Below are 17500 nucleotides of genomic sequence, written 5' to 3' on the forward strand. Positions count from 1 at the left end.
TTTGAGACGGTGACACCCGTTGAAGATGCTGTTGTCAAGGAACTTACCTTTGTACTGAGAGAGTGGTTGGTGCGATGGAAGACTCTTTTTGTGGTGAGTAGCTCAGTGTTGGAGTAATAGACCCATGAACAATGGGTTTGAGCCTCGCTTCAAGCACTTTTTGTTTTTTTACCTTGGGCAAGATTATTAACTTCTTATTTGCTCACTTGGGACAAAATGTGTGATTTCTGTTAACATCAGTGTTTAATATTTGACGATTTATCTATATTCCTTCATGGAATGCCTAGGGGATGACACTGAATGATGCCTTGTAAGAAGGAATTTTTTTATTATACATATAAACTAATATCTCAAAAGGATTCATGATTTTGTTTTTTAATTAAAAAAAAAAAAACTGTTTTTCTACCTCAGAACCGCAAGATGTCTTTATACCACTCCATTTGGCTGGTGATGGGGGAGCTGGTAAAATTTAGGAGCACCTTGGTCTCGGACACTCTCACAAAGGAACAATCACTGGAACTGAAGCAACAAGTTGTCACCATCATTGACTGGGGCAATGGGTTAGAATGTTATTAAATTTATCAAAAATCTTTAGTCAGATCATCTCCCTTTATCAATTGTCAGAATATTTTGGAGGGAAAAGGATCCTTTTATGTCACAGATTCATTATTTTTTGACCAGTGAATTAACACAAGGAACAGACAAATGCGGTTCTTTCATTTCTTTGTATTTATTAAACGAGTTATTTTTATCGTGCCCAATAACACAACGAGCTTAATATAATTCAGTGTCTGATCAAATTATAAAGAATAACCAATTTTATGAACAAGTCATTACGGCATGTCCGTGACTCAACTATGCGCCCAGCGAGGCTTGAAACCAGGACCTTCCGATCCGAAAGCGAATGTCACACCACAAGACCGCATAGCTGCACATTTAACTTATTCATATACAACCCTTGATGCCATCTGACATGTTCTGGGCCATTCTTTGGGCTCTCCTCCACCGGAGGCCAGTGGTCTCAAGTTCGGCTCTTATTCTTTGTCTCCAATTGTCCCTCGGTAAATGCACATTTTAGCTAGGACTATCTATTTATGGATTGCATTTTCTTCATTGCTGTTTACAAGGTTGCCTATTTCCCATATATTTACGAAATTCAGTGTGTTCTAAACCCTTAGTATATTTTCCAATCACCTGCTAAACTGTAAAAAGTAAGTACATAATGTCTTTTTACTGGAGTTCAGCGCTCAGAAGTTCAGAAGGAGTTCAGAAAGGGGTCGTTCTATGTGTTTGTGTAAAAGTTCAGTAAATTTTTGCCTCCTGAATTGGCAACCTTGTGCGGCTGTGTGGTCTTGTGTGGTATGACACTCGCTTTCGGAACGTAAGGTCCTGGGTTCGAGCCTCACTCAGTGCATAGTTGATTCCTTAGAAAAGGCTCTTTATTCAGATTCTCTCACCATACTCGGGTGTAAAATGAGTATCTGACCGTTGACAGCGTTGTCTCTGTCAGAAAAAAATTTAATATCGCCTAACATTCAACATGTCTTGTCCTACATGTTAAGTGTTGTTGTTGGCCAGGGACCACTTGTAAAGCAGTTTGAGCATATTTTGTGGATATTGCACTCTATAAAATCTCAATAAAAATTTTTTTTAAAAACGTATGAGATATTACTTATTGTCATGAGGGAATCACAACAGTCACTATGAAGGTTTTCAAGGGGGCAGCGTGGCTCAGCGTTACGGTCTTTACTTTGTACCCAACAGGTACCGAGTTCGACTACATGCCTCGTTGCATGGCCTTGAGCAAGTCACCTCGCCCTATCTCACTTTGCGGCGCTGTACTGCTGTTGACGCTTTGATTATTCCATTCTTCCCTTGGGATAGACTTGAAAGACAACTTTCCCCTTTGGGATGAATGAAGGGAATTTTATTTATTTATTTTTTTTCAAATTAAAAAAATGCATATATTTTCTAGGAATTTGGGTATGGATTTGGTGCCTCGTGTGGAATACGAGCAAGCGGAACCAGACAAGGTCAGTGTCGTGGAGATGTACAGAATCCATCAGAAGAGCGTTGAGAACTGCCAAGGAGCTTGGGTAAGGATGAGATTGGATTATTCATAATCCTTGTGAGTGTGGTGTGGTTTATAGTCCTTTTTCATGCTTGTCTGTCTATTTGTTTGTTTGTTGCCTAACTGTTAGTGTGTCGTGAATTTGAGTGTCTGGGAAGTGTGATTTAGATGACTAACATGGATTAGATCTTGGTCCTTGATATCTTCAAAATCATTATTATCGTCATCGTTGTTATCATCATCATCATCATCATCATCATCATCATCATCATCATCATCATCATCATCATCATCATCATCATCATCATCATCATCACCATTGTTAGCAACAGCAGCAGTATCAGTATCAGAATAACTATCATCGCTGTTGTCATTGCCATTATCATCATCCTCAGCCTCATCGTTATCATCATCAACATCATCATCATTGTCATCATCATCATCATCATCATCATCATCATCATCATCATCATCATCATCATCATCATCATTATCATCATCATCATTATCATCATCAACACCAACACCACCACCACCACAGTCAAAGGCATGACGACCATCATCACCCTTTCCATTCAATACCATTTAAAGGTCACTGTGCCTGACTCTGCCAATCAATTGATGTCCCAAGAGGTAAGACCAGCCCGGTTGCCAAATCACTACATCCGAATAGATACAATCATTCAGTTCTGTATAGAATGAATGGATTACACCAAGGGCGTGCCCAACCATTCAGCAAACAATAATAATGATAATGATAATTTAATAATAATAATAAATGACACTTGTTGAGCGTTTTCCATGAACCAAACATCTCAAACTGCTTTACAGATAATGAATTGCGTTTCGAACATGGGTAGTCAAAAATTAAACATTGAAACAAAATACGCATTGTTTGAATAATAGTATACAAACATTTTAGTTGTCATGGTGTAAAATTACTTGTGAAAAAGTGGGTTATTAAAGCAGATTTAATGTTTGAGATGGTCTCAATTTCTCTAATGGGTTGAGGTAGGGTATTCCAGAGTCTAGAGCCATAATATTGAAAAGAGCGATCACCTAAAGATTTCAACTTGCTTTTTGGTACAGATAATAGAGTGGTGTCGTCGTGTGATGACAGAAGTGTGATTACATCAACCACCACGCTAGACAGATCCACATTTTTGTATTTTTCGGGTTCCTTTCTTGTTCTAGCAGCACAACAGACACAGTTTTCTTTTTTATAATCCTTTTATTATTTAGTGTTCAAAGTCTATTTTAACCAGTTAACTACTGTGCTCTGGAAAAATGCAATTTGAAAAATTCAGCCAGAAGACTCGTCCTTCAAATATCGTTCAATTTAAATGACCTTCATCTTGGCAAAAACTCTCACACCTGGGACTAAGGAAGACTTTGTGACGTTTCAGAGTTGAGAGTTTTTGCCAAGATTGACTTACTTACTTGACCCTATGCCTCTTGGTTCCTGGCGTAACATAGAGCCTCAACAGCACTCTTCCATCTTCTTCTGTCCTTGGCACAGACCTTTGCCTCACTCCAGGTCAGATTGGAGATGCACAAATCTTGGTGAAGGCTTCTCCTCCAAGTCTGTTTTGGCCGAGCCCATTTCCTCTTGCCCTGTGGGTTCCATTCGAGAGCCTGCTTGCCAAGATTAATGGATCAATATTTGAAGGACAAGTTTTCTGGCCAGATTTGTTAAATTATGTCTTTCCAGAGTACAAGGGGGTCCTGGTAGCTCGGTTGGTAGAGCACTCACTTCACATGTAAAGGGACCTATATCGATCCCGGGTGCAGTCAAGATTTTTTTCAGACCCCCCCCCCTCCCCTGTCCACCCAGCTGCAATTGAGTAGCTGGGTCTGTTAGATCAGGTGTAAAGTACTTTGCGTTAGACTAGCATCCTACCCAAAGAATAGCCAGAAATTGCCATTGTCCATTTCACGCTATAGATAGTGTGCGCTTGGCTAAGAAACTCACAACATTGCCATCCAGAAATATAACGAACCAACACACAACTATGTGTAACCTTGAAGTTTCTAGTCAGGTTAATACATTTTAGTGAGAATTACACTAATAAGCATGGATGGCAAAAAACAATAACAAAGACCTGAGTGACGCCATCTTCGTACTATCTATAGAAACTGGGATAATCTCGGGCTCCATAGGCCAAATGTCTGTGAAGAATTACTTTTCTAGAGTACGACAGTTAACTGCCATTTTATAAAACATTTATTAAAATAAAAATAAAATCACTGAAAGCTTCTTGTAATTTTGGTGCTCAAATCCGACCCCTCCACCCTATTTTGAAATGCTAGTTCAGATGATTGCTGTGTTATAAGTTATTTAGCAACGTCAAGTGCTCAAATGGTTTATGGTATTATGAACATAACAATTTCAAAGTGTCTTTGGAGACTATAGTATTGCACAAAAAAACAATTTTAACTTTAACCCGATAAGCTGAATGTTTGGGCTGCCCATCTGTTTTATATTCTTGCCTGTGTTCATCCGTCTTTGAGTTTTGTCTTTTGTTATGTTTATCCAATATTTGCATTTTATTTGCAGCTTCCTCACTTGTGCAATTTGTCTTCCTTACGTTATTCATCTTTAAATTGTTTTTGGTTTTTGATGCACTGCCTTAGTTTTAGTGTGATGTCAGCGTGAAGCAAGGGCCAAAACCAAAATAAAAGAAAAAAATAAAAACTTTTTTTGTATGATTAAAAAAAACAAAAAATAATTTACATTCATTCTTATTTTAAAAAATTATTTAATTAAAACGCATTTCACAATTTAAATAAAAATTTCAACTTTAATATTTGGCTCATTCTAATTGGATACTAGATCGAATTGAGGGATCATATTTGTGAAAATGTGTTCTTTTCGTTTCCTTAAAAGTAAGGGATAGAGGAATATATTTTTTAAAAACACCTACAAAACTGGAAGAGTAATTGATCCTCGACATTATGAGAATCATGAAGTTTCTTACAAGTTGGCAACATTGTCATTTTTAAGCAGTCATGCCAGATAAATTATCTTTTTACAGTAACAAAAATTTTTCATTTCACCTTGTTGTGTTTTTGGTTGATATGTAATATTTTTATTTTATTTTATTCATTTTTTTTTCAACCATAGAACCCCTCAGAGAATTTTGATTCCCTTCATTTTTTATTTTTACTTTTATAGAATATCAAAAATTAATTTTGTGCCTAAGCTGTGGTTTTTTGGTTAATTTGGTTAACAAGGACAGCAACGAAATCCTTACCTACCTTTATTTGATCTTACACTCTATGAGATTTGATAAAAATATAAATTAAATTGTTGTTTTCATGTGTATGCTTTCAAGATAATTTAAATATGGAATCATGGAAGAGTTTTGATGATGATGATGATGATGATGATGATGATGATGATGATGATGATGATGATGATGATGATAATAATAATAACAATAATAATGATAAATCTTTATTGTCCAGAAATGGCGATTCATGTTTGGTTCCACCGCATTGCTAAATCAATTACAAAGACAAATACATTCTCTCTCTCTCTCTCTCTCTCTCGCTCTCTCTCTTCCACACACACACACACACACACACACACACACACACACACACACACACGTACACATAGACACATGCATAGGCACATAATAAGGATACACTTACGTAGGCAAATACTAATGATCACTTTGAAGAGTTGTGACTTAAGTTTTGAAGTCAGATTTTGCATTGCTGTTTTGTTTTTTGTTTTTATTTTTTACATTTGTCAGTGATAATTGTTCAATTTATTTCTGACACCTACAGTTTAAAAAAATAGAAATGCCCCCCCCCCTCCCCCTCCTTCTACAATAATTTTACTTTTTTTTGTTGTTTTTGTTGGACTGTGTTGTCTATTTAAAATTTAGCATGATTAAGAAAAGAATTTGTGTGTTGATTTGTTCTTATGAAATTCTTTTACAAAATTTTGATGATAGATTATCGGGTATAAGAAAAAAAAAATATATGCAAACGAAAAAAGAAACCCCCCCCCCCCAAAAAAAAACAAAAAACAAACCCCAAAATCCCCCAAACAAACAAAGAACAAAACTAAAACAAACAACCAAGTAAGAAATCACTTTTGGAAAGACGTGGTCCCTCTGAGAGAGTAATTTTTCCAATGTTTTGTGAGTTGGACATTTCACGTTGCTAAAGAAAAATGAGAGACAGATTTTAAAAATTGTTCTTCATCACTTTAGATGTCATTTGATAAAGTAAGAACCATTTATATCGAATAATCGCTGTACAGAGAGAATTATAAATAAAAAGGATGCACAAACAATTTATAAAAATCCATGAATTAAATTGACAACCGTGTTAGATTTGAGGTGATGGGAGATGATAACACTAAGGGTAGATAATATTCTTACCTACATTGTGACATATTGAAATGCATAATGTGGCCATAAAGTAGCACAGAGTGGAAGATGAAAGCACCGATTTGAAATTTAAAAAAAACAAAACTCTCATATCACACAAGTATTTCATATGCTACTGACTACCCCCCCCCCTCCCCCCAAAAAAAAAAAAAATCACTCCACACGGCAGGACTGCTTCCTTTTGAAAGTGCCCACAATAATCACGTTCAGAAATCTCAAGTTTGGGTATGGTATGGTTATGGCGTTCGAAAGAGAAAAAAATTAAATAACATTGAGTTGTAGAGCCCTAGTTCTTGTAACAAGATAAATGACAATATTAAAAAAAAAAACCCCAAAACTATGGCCTTTCCTTTGTTCACTCCAAAATTGAGCTTCCTTCATTATATTTTTCATCCCGAATCCCATAGAAAGATGATGCGTTCATTCTAGACGATTTATTGTATCCATAGACAGCACAAATCTTTGGCATTTTGAAAGTTTTGTGTTGACTCAGCCACAATGAGTTGAAGTTCCCAATATAAACAAAGTGGTCGGACGTTTCAGTGTACTTGATTGAGATGATATGCTCATGGCGTCATTGACATTTGGTCTATAACGGTGCACTCAGATCAATATCTTGTCCTCATTGACTGTTGCTTTTTGGATGAATTCTATTTCATGCACAGAAGAGGGCCACTATACAAAGAAAAGGAGAAATTTATTGCATAGTCACAAGCTTTGAGCCCCAACCCTGCTACTTGCTTAGTTATGTAAAAGATTCGACTTGTTCCTCCTCTTCCTTGAGAAGCATAGGGTTTCCACAGTTTGAGAAATTAGGGAACAGGCACTGGTGTAAGACAAAGCTCTGAAAAAGTGTGTATGAAACAGTGCAGGAAAAGCAAGAAAGAAAATTCAAGAAAAAAAAATCCCAAAAAATCAGTCTTCCTCAACTAGGGATTGAACTCCAGAATTCCTGATTGCCAGTCATAATCATTGAAGTCTGTGTTGCATCGTTGTTACAGACGTGACTTCACTTGACTTATTCCTCCTGGTCCCTATTATAGGGATGCAACCCTCAGTTTTTTAATGGTAAAGCTGGACTGAATGAAATGTTGAAAGAAACAAAACAAAAATAAGCGATCTTCAGCAATTAAATCCATTACACAAAGGATTCTTTACATTGCTGTGCATTGCATTATTCAGAGCTATGCATGCTATTCTTTCATTCCACGGTTTGATTGAACTTTAAGCAAGTTCGCTCTTTCTCTGCCTGTCTTTCATCTGCCTTTTGATGTAAAATGATTTATTTTTATGCCTAGTACTACCGATACCACAAAGATTCAGTTATTTTATTTTTTGGTTTTATCTTACTCAAGTATACACTATATGAAGCCTTCTGAGATGTGATCTATAATTTGAATGCAAACTATGTCATTTTTATCCATCATTTTTTTTTTTCATAAGACTCGTTTTTAAAATTTTGTTTTTTCAGTACCATTTACTGTTATGTGATGCATAGAATGGGATGTTATGTGTCTCTGTATCTTCAATTTTTTGTTTTACCTTAAATGACCAATTTTATAAAGGTATGAAAGAACACCTCAGTCTGTCTGAAAGGAGTCAAAGTGAAATGTTCTCTCAATGCTAACATAACGTTAAACAGATCCTCAGTTTCTGCATCTTGATAAATTGATATCGATGACTCTAGCCAATTTAATGATGAAGATAGAGGAAGCTATAAAGCTAGTAGCATAGTGACAGAATAGTTTATTGATTTAAACATGCTCTCCATATCATGGAGGTGAAGTATTTCAAATGACGGAGACTCCTCAAAACATTGGAAACGTGAAGTCTCATTCTTCTTTTCTGAAATCATAACTTAGGGGGAAAGGGATTTTCTCCACTGTAATTTAACAAAGGTTGATCATTTTGGTGTCAGTGCATGACATAATCAGTCGGAAGGTGAAAATTTTGGATTTGCATTTTTTTGAATTTTCTGAAAGAGTATGCTCCCCAGAGCATTTTAATCGTTATTTGAAGTAAATCGGGTGATTTTTCATGAAGTTATGGTTAGATGTATGGGAAAGGTATCCAGCAAGTTTTCTCAAATTTTATACTTTTTCAACTTGACTAGCTGTAAAAAATATTTAGAAGTGAAATTAAGCTTTGATATTTCCCGAAGGTGTACAAAAAGGGTTGATTTAACCATTTATGATAAAAATTGACCTTTTAACTAAACTTGGCAATTTCTCAGTTCAAACCTTTTCACCATCCGATTGATTATGTCGTTCATTGTAACTATTTAAAAAAAAATGCTTTTGACTCATCCATAAACCTTGAGGCAAAGCTTCTGTCAAGAAGAAACTCGCAAGTATTTTTTACTCCTGCTATCCATTGTATAGCCTAAAACTGTTTCAAATGACTTAAACTCAATAGAGAGTACTCTTCTCCAGACCTGCTTCCTATTATGAAAAGTTCGTAGAATTACGAAATTTATCTTCAATTTCAGAACTTCATGAGCATCTTTAAGTCATTAAAACTTATTGAAAATGAATGATGATGCCGGACTAAATAATTTAAAGGATTTGGAATTGTTATTTAATCTTTGTGAAAGTATCTTGTTCATTATTAAAGTTAACTACAGCGACTATAATTTTTATCTTCTAAAAACTACGATTTAAAAATATTTTCACGTAGGCAGGTCTGTCTTTTTGCCATTTTTGTCTCCCAAAAATCATAAACATTACAGGGATTTGAACTTACAATCCCCACTGCGACTAATGTGGTTGTTAAATTTATTCAATTTATTATTTTTTTTTAAAAATGCTTTCGATCCATCCATACAGCCTGGAGGCAAAGTGTCTGTCAAGAAAAAACACGAATTTCAAGGGGAGATCATTCACCATCTCCTGGTTGAGTTTCGTAACTTTGCATGTATAGTGTCAGACTTCTCGGAAGTGTTAATTTCACTTTATGACGACACGGAGGGACGTTTTATCAGGTTGGTATGAATTTGTCAAATGTTAGAATTCCTATTTTAAAAGGAAATACAATGCAAAGCAAAATCATAACAATAAATAATGATAATAATAATAATAATAATAATGATAATAATTATAATAATAATAATAATAATAATAATAGTAATAATAATAATAATAATAATAATATAATAATAATAATAATAATAATAATAATAATAATAATAATAATAATAATAATAATGATGATGATGATGATGATGATGACGATAATAATCAGTGATGATACTTTTCCGCGGATCCGCGGAAATCCACGGTTTTCTTTCCTTTCCTCGGTTTTCCTCCTCAGATCCTCGATCCGCGGATATTTCCTTCATTTCCTCCTTTTACTTTTTTTTTTATATAATAAATCTTTAAAAAATACCTCCTTTTTAAAAAGTGAAATTGATCCTGTCCTGATAAGTTGCATTAAAAAATCTCGCAGCAAGTATCATGCTGAGTTGCAAAAACAGAAAGAGGAAAAGGAAAGAAAAAGACAAATGTTTGATCAAGCAGTTGTAAAGGCGGAAACAAAAAGCAAGCAAAGGCAGTCCGGGAGAAGGCAATTAAAACAGCCTATAAGCTTCATATAAAGAAGCAATCCAAACAGGTTGGGCCCCCACCTAGAAAGAGGCCCAAAACACACTAGTACTCTTCAAGTACTCAAAAGAAGTCATCCTGCCTACTTTCCTGTAGTGCAAGAATGTTCTAGGTGAGTTTTCCGTTTTTCCGAGACTTTTCCTCCTTTTTGACTTTTTGTGAGTATCATCACTGAATAATAATAAATCATGATAATAATAATAATAATAAAAGTAATAATAATAATGATAATAATAAAGTATTTTTCTATAGCGCGAAATGCCAAAGCCTCAAAGCGCTTTACAATATCACTTAACAAGCCATAAACACACCCATACTATGCCAAACGACACATACAACAGTCACATACACAAACTATGCAAGTTTTACAAATGAAATAAATGTGACTTTCAACTAATGTGAACCAAAAAATATAACGAATAATTAACTCATCACGCAGAAAACGCCTATGATAAAAATTTCTGGAAAAGATAAGTTTTCAGCTTTTTCTTAAAAAGTAAGCAAGTTTTTTTATATACCTTTTTTCCTCTCAAAAATAGAAATTACAACATATTTTCCTCTTTATATTTCTATAGCGAGAAATTTGTTGTGTATGTGGACAAAGATGGTCATTGGCGAGGATACTCACAGACCTCAAGCAGAGCACCTTCCACGCTCTTTACGGTAAAGAAATAGAATAAAAAGGCTATGTTATGGAAAATTATTAATAGTAAGAACAAAAGCCAAATTGGGGCAATAAATGTTGACAATAATTTGAGTGAATGCTCAGGAATATATTCAAACCAGGCTGTTGTCGAGCAGCTATGTGGCCTTGTGGTATGACACTCGCTTTTGGATCGGAAGGTCCTGGGTTCGAGCCTCCTCGGCGCATAGTTGAGTCCTTGGAAAAGACTCTTTATTCACAATCTCTCAACGTCCTCAGGTGTAAAATGAGTACCTGGCTATCAACAGTGTGGTTACCAAGCCTTTAAATATGAATGTGCACCTAGGTTGAAAACCTCCCATTGTGGGCAGGGAGGCACTTACCATGCCTTCTACCCCCCAATATCTGTTTTCCAACGTGCTTTCTGTTTTTGTCTTGGAATGAGATTACTTGGTCTTGTCCTGGCCCTGGCCGGGTACCCTGACTGGGCGGGAAACAGTCAAATGGGATAGAGTTTGGGGAGATTATATTTTTTTTTCATTGTAAATCATATCTCTGTTATGTACTAATATTTTTTTTCCCCTGTAAATCATCTCTCTGTTATGTACTGTATTATTATTGTTTTACATATATAGGATTTGTAAACATTTGAGTGTATTCCTCTCAGTGGGGACCTGTGCTTGTGTCAGGATGAGACATTGAGGTGATCTCAAACTAAGTACATTGATGTTGTGCTCTTGGAATCTACACTTGTTCCCTATTTAAACTAATTCCCCTTTGTGTTACTTTTACTTGGGTTCTTAAATTGTAATTCTAGAATGTTTTGACTATATCATTTTCTTCCTTTTTACTGGCGCTGATATGACCTATATTTGTTGCAAGCTCCGTGAAACCCTTAAAAACAAACAAAGCAAACAATAGGTTGAAAGCTATCAAGATCCTGGATAACTGGGTGAATTAAAGTTTTGAAAACTTATTAGAATCTTAAGATGGAATTGACAATGGGAAATATTGGCTATGATATGTCTTGCTCAGCTTATGTAAATATTTTATTATGATGCTGCCACAATGTTTTTTATAAATATTCCTTGCTTGCAAAAACCAACAACAGACAAAAAAACAAAAAACAAAACCCGCCAACCCCCCCCCCCCCCCCCCCCCCCCCCCCCCCCTGCCCCCCAACAAAACAAACCCGTCTACCGATTTTGAGGGCAGAAAAAAAAAAAAAGAACAAAAAAGTCAAAGAAAAACCCTCAATAAATCCCCAAAACACACAAAATAAACCCCCAGTCATATTGATAATACATAATAAAACACCTCCATTCTACCCTGTATATTCTTCTTTCTTTTCCACCCTGTAATTTCAGGACCTCAGTCAAGAGGACACCCAGCGAGAAATCTACCTGGTCGTTCAAATCATCAGAAAAGGTGAGAGTCTGGAGTGTAGTGGTTCCAACCTCTGAATATACACGCTTTTCCCCCCATATTTTCTCACTCCCCCCCCCCCCCCCCCCCCCCCCCCCCCCATACACACACACACACACACACACACACACACACACACACACTCCCTCTTTTCTTAAAAGAAACTGACATTACATCTAGAAGTCTCTATGATGCAAATAGGTCTGTATGTGTCTTCTTTTTCTTCTTCTTCTTTTACTTCTTCTTCTTCTTCTCCTCCTCCTCCTTCTTCTCCTCCTCTTCTTCCTCCTCCTCCTCCTCCTCCTCCTCCTCCTCCTCCTTCTTCTTCTTCTTCTTCTTCTTCTTCTTCTTCTTCTTCTTCTTCTTCTTCTTCTTCTTCTTCTTCTTCTTCTTCTTCTTCTTCTTCTTCTTCTTCTTCTTCTTCTTCTTTGTCTTCTAATGATGATGATGATGATCATTGTTGTTGTCATCGTCGTCATCATCCTAAAAAAATATTATTATTATTATTATTATTATTATTATTATTATTATTATTATTATTATTATTATTATTATTATTATTATTATTATTATTATTATTATTATTATTATTATTATTATTATTATTATTATTATTATTATTATTATTATTATTATTATTATTATTATTATTATTATTAGTATTATCATTTTTGTCATTATTATTTGTCAAAGATATTGATCAATGTATTGTGTTCTTGCACAGGTATATTACTGCTGGATGGGAATGTGAAAAAGACGCCTTCACAATCCTACAGAAGACCTTGGGGTGTTTCGGGTAATGCTGCTGATAATATTATTGTCATCATCATCCTAATCATCATCGTCATTGTCATCATCATCATCATCATCATCATCATCATCATCATCATCATCATCATCATCATCATCATCATCATCATCATCATCATCATCATCATTTATTTATTAAAAAATCAACACCCGCCAGCTATAAGGTACCAAAAGACAAAACTTTGTGTAACCTTGAATATTTATAGTCTGATTAAAATAATTTAGTGAGAACTACTCATAAAGATGGCTGGCTAAAAACGATAAAAGAGAGCCGAGTGATGTCATTTTGTTCTATTTATAGTTCGGCTAATCCCTGTATTAGCCAGGCTCCCATTTTATTGCACATTGTTGAAAGGTTCTCGATGTTGCTGTGAGATGTGTATCGTGTTGTATGTTGCTCGCTCACTCACTCACTCATTCCCATGACCAGTTGATCGTCAGGGGGACATGCAGGATGCAGACTTCCCAACCTCATGCCATCCACTACAATCTCTGGCCTTTGTTAGAAGGCTGTTAAGGTCTGGGCCTGTCCACTCTCTTTTTCTCTGTCCGTCGACAGCACCTTGCGTGACAGTCTTGCTAATGTAGTCCTTCAGAGCCTTTCGGCCCATGGAGCCGAGTTTGTCCCGGTTTCTATAGCATGAAATGGACAATAGCAATTGCTTGCTCTCCTTTGGATAGGACGTTAGTCTATCGCAAAGTACTTTCCACCAAATCTAACAGACTCAACTACCCATTCACTGCTGGGTGGACAGGGGGGTCAGAAAAAAAATCTCAACTGCACCTGGGATCAATCTCGGTCCCTTTGCCTGTGAAGCGAGTGCTCTGCCGACTGAGCTATCGGGACCCTTGCTATGTTTTGCCCCCCCCCCCCCTCCCCCCTCAAAAATTAATAATATTTTTATTAATGTTATCATTTCAGTTTTATGTTTGAGAGACCTGTTTCAAATCCGATCAGAGAATGAGATGGAATATTTTCTCAGAGTTCAATGGTAAGTAAAGCTTTGAGTTTTGTCTACCTTAAGTATTTGCAGCTAGGTGGTCTAGTGGCATGACACTCGCCTTCAGATTGGAAGGTCCTGGGTTCGAGTCCATCTCTGAGCGGTGCATAGTTGATTCCTTGGAAAAGGCTCTTTACTCACATCCTGTCACCATACTCAGGTGTAAATTGAGTACGTGGTCGTTAACAGTGTTGTCTCTGTCCAAAAAATATTGTAATATTGCCAAACAGGCATCATGCCTTGCCCTTCATGTTAAATGTTGCTGTTGGCTTAGTGACCCCATGTAAAGTGTGCTTTAGTGGATATTGCACTACATAAAAGCTCAAGGATTTTTTTTGTTCTTTTTAAAGTAGTCGGATGTCAATTTCTGGATAATACTGATCAGTTTGTATGATTGTTGTATGATTGTGGTGGTGGTGGTGGTGGTTGTGGTTGTATTGGTGGTGGTGGTGATAGTGGTAGTGGTGATGGTGGTGGTGGTGGTGGTGGTGATGGTGGTAATGGTAGTGGTGGTGGTGGTGGTTGTGGTTGTGGTGGTGGTGGTGGTGGTGGTGATAGTGGTGGTGGTGGTGGTGGTTATGATGATGGTGGTGGTGGAAATGGTGATGGTGATGGTGGTGGTGGTGGTGATGGTGGCGGTGGTGGTGGTGGTGGTGGTGGTTGTGGTGGTGGTGGTGGTGATGATGGTGGTGGTGATAGTGGTGGTGATGGTGGTGGTGATGGTGGTGGCGATGGTGGTGGTGGTGGTGGCGATGGTGGTGGTGGTTGTGTTGGAGGTGGTGGTGGTGGTGGTGGTGGTTGTGGTGGTGGTGGTGGTGATGATGGTGGTGGTGGTGGTGATGCTTGTGATGGTGGTGGTGGTGGTTGTGGTGGCGTTGGTGGGATGGTGATGGTGGTGATGTGGTGGTGGTGGTGGTGGTGATGTGGTGGTGGTGGTGGTGGTTGTGATGGTGGTGGTGGTGGTGGTGATGTGGTGTTGGTGTTGGTGTTGGTGGTGGTGGTGATGGTGGTGGTGTTGATGGTAGTGGTGATGGTGGTGGTTGATATTTTCATTTCCACCATTTCATTGTCACCCCCATTTTTCTCCCTCCATTTTCCTATTCTTCACTAGACTCCTTTTCCTCCTTTTCCACTTAAACTAAAATGAGCTTTTATATAGCACAATTTCCACTAAACGCGATCAAAGCGCTTTACAAAGGGTCTGTGACCAACAGCAACATATAACATGTAGAACGAGACATGACGCCTGTTTGGCGATATTACAATATTTTTTCAGACAGAGACCACACTCTTAGCGGCCAAGTACTCATTTTGAAGCTGAGTACGTTGAGAGATTGTGAGTAGAGTCTTTTCCAAGGACTCAACTATGCGCCGAGCTGAAAGTAAGTGTCATACCATTAGACCACATAGCCGCACACCTAATTCTCAATGTCAGTCCACCTCCTCTACTTTTATGAAATCTTGTATCAACTTTCAAATCTAATTTTTTTTTCATAGTGATATTTATGCAATTTTTTTTTAGCAATAATGTCTAAGGTTGTTTTTTTTTGATTAGTTTTTTTTTTAAAGATTTAATTTTGTGCTGCTATGTGGTCTATATATATATATATATATGAGCCAAGGTCAAAAGGTGCCAATTTTTTTTCTCAAAATAAAAGTGACATAATAGTCCATTCATGTTTCTATATGTGTAGCAAAAACCCTGTACTTCATGAATCAAAGGCCCTTTAGATAACTTTAAGGTCTAATGCAGCATAATATCGTCAACAATACCTATAGGTTGCTGGTGTCACCTGTGACCGGTGACACCAAAATGAGACAAAAACTCAATAACCAAATGATTTTTGTTGAGTATCCAACTTTATTTAGTAAGTTTTAGACAAAAAGACACAATCAACTACAATCATAGTACAATAATATTACCAACTATTGGAGAAATGTTGCTTTTTGGTGTCATCGGTCACAAGCAACATAGAATGCAAATATATTATTTCATAAAAATGTTTGTACATTAACAACAACAATATTGCATATGCTTATTACCTGCAATGTTCAGAAACTTTTGGAATAAAATGTTGGGAAATAATGTGACCAAAGCATATCTTTTTTAGCGACATTGTGTCACTTGTGACATTAGACCGATGACACCATTACTTATGTCACAAGCAATACCAAATTGCAATTTCGACAATATATCATTAATTTCAGTCAAACCAGTGTAATAACCACAGTTAAATATGGAATTTAATAATATTTCAGAAACCAAAGACTTCAAAAATAGAAGTATACACGGAAATTAGAGCATCTGAATGTGACTTGTGACATAAGACCGGTGACACCATTACTTATGTCACAAGCAACACCAAATCACACTTTCTTCCATAATATATCATTATTTTCAGTCAAAAAAGCACAATAACCTACTCTAAAATGAAATTCAATATTATTTTAAGAAACTAAATACTTCTAAATTGGATATATACTTAGAAATTAGTAATACCATTGTTGCTATTACTTTGGTCAAAATCGGCACTAGAACGCAATTTTGCCTCAATAAATCAAGAATAGCAACTGAACACATGTAATATAGCCTGTTAAAATGTAATTCAATGACATTTCAAGCTTTGAAGAACAGGAAAACAGAAATACATTAGAAACTTCAAACTTCAGTGTCACCTGTGACATTTTAAGCAATGACACCAATGGTCACAAAAAGTACCAGAAGTCACATAAACACTGGATAAATATCAGCCATGGTAATGAATTCATGTAACCATACCGTAACATCCGTCCTACTGCTCAAATCTGCTAGTTTGTAGTAATTTAGTGTGTTAATAGTAAATCAAATCAAATTTCTTGACAACCCTTCTATTTATCTGGATTCGTCAAAAGCTTGAGTTTTGTCTTTTTCTTGATTGATACAACCCTGAAACATAAAAAATTAGAATTACAAGGAAACAATTAATTGTGTCAAAATCACAGTCTTATGTGAGATGTCATAATATCATATTTGTAAATAGAATAACAGCTGAAAACATAATTTTTTGGTGGCACTTTGTAATATCCAATATAAAGTGTTGCTTGTGACAATGTAAAATAGCGATGACACCAAAGTTCAACTTACCTTTTCTCCCTGGAGCCACGCTGGAAAGGCAAATGAAAGTGCTGCACTTCAAAGACTGGTAAGAAGGGTGGATCAAAATTGCGAATTGCCATTTAGCGAAACAAACTTCCACGTGTTCACACATGTCGTGTTGCTTGTGACAAATGACACCAAAACCAATAAACCTCAATATCGGTAAAACGGTATACATTTACTCCAAGATTTGAGTTCAGATAGTAAATCTATGCTTTTTTCTCATAATAAAACATTTTATAAACATTAAACATGAGCTTTAAAGTTTCGTGTCGAGTCTTAGTATTGTGCTGTGTTTGATGACACCAAAGGTCACAAGCAACACCAACTTTTTAAGAACTCTATATGAAACTTATTCAGATATGTAATATACTGCAATTGCGTTTAAAAATAAATTTTGACTTTATAC

General features: G+C 36.3%; 2 protein-coding genes across 13 annotated transcripts in view; one reads left to right on the top strand and one right to left on the bottom strand.

The window, feature by feature from the left end:
- LOC144974752 (uncharacterized) overlaps positions 1-17500 on the bottom strand; it is a 357750-nt gene that overhangs the window by 99708 nt on the left and 240542 nt on the right. The gene's annotated exons all lie outside the window — the stretch shown is intronic.
- Positions 1-17500, top strand: part of LOC144974745 (dedicator of cytokinesis protein 3-like) — a 147461-nt gene that overhangs the window by 11219 nt on the left and 118742 nt on the right. For 7 of the 12 annotated variants that reach the window (XM_078917965.1, XM_078917957.1, XM_078917956.1 and 4 more), the window contains exons 5-13: positions 1-93; positions 412-560; positions 1976-2096; positions 2663-2704; positions 9303-9457; positions 10652-10739; positions 12087-12147; positions 12869-12940; positions 13877-13946. The exon at positions 1-93 is cut by the window's left edge and continues 4 nt beyond it. In XM_078917965.1, coding sequence (XP_078774091.1) covers positions 1-93; positions 412-560; positions 1976-2096; positions 2663-2704; positions 9303-9457; positions 10652-10739; positions 12087-12147; positions 12869-12940; positions 13877-13946 — 851 coding nt within the window. The remainder of the gene's footprint in view (positions 94-411; positions 561-1975; positions 2097-2662; positions 2705-9302; positions 9458-10651; positions 10740-12086; positions 12148-12868; positions 12941-13876; positions 13947-17500) is intronic. The other 5 variants (XM_078917967.1, XM_078917958.1, XM_078917961.1 and 2 more) reach the window with 1 other exon arrangement.

This window comes from Berghia stephanieae, chromosome 6 (genome assembly GCF_034508935.2).
Source record: "Berghia stephanieae isolate SIO BIC M18660-M18661 chromosome 6, UCSD_Bste_1.3, whole genome shotgun sequence".
NCBI lineage: Eukaryota > Metazoa > Mollusca > Gastropoda > Nudibranchia > Aeolidiidae > Berghia > Berghia stephanieae.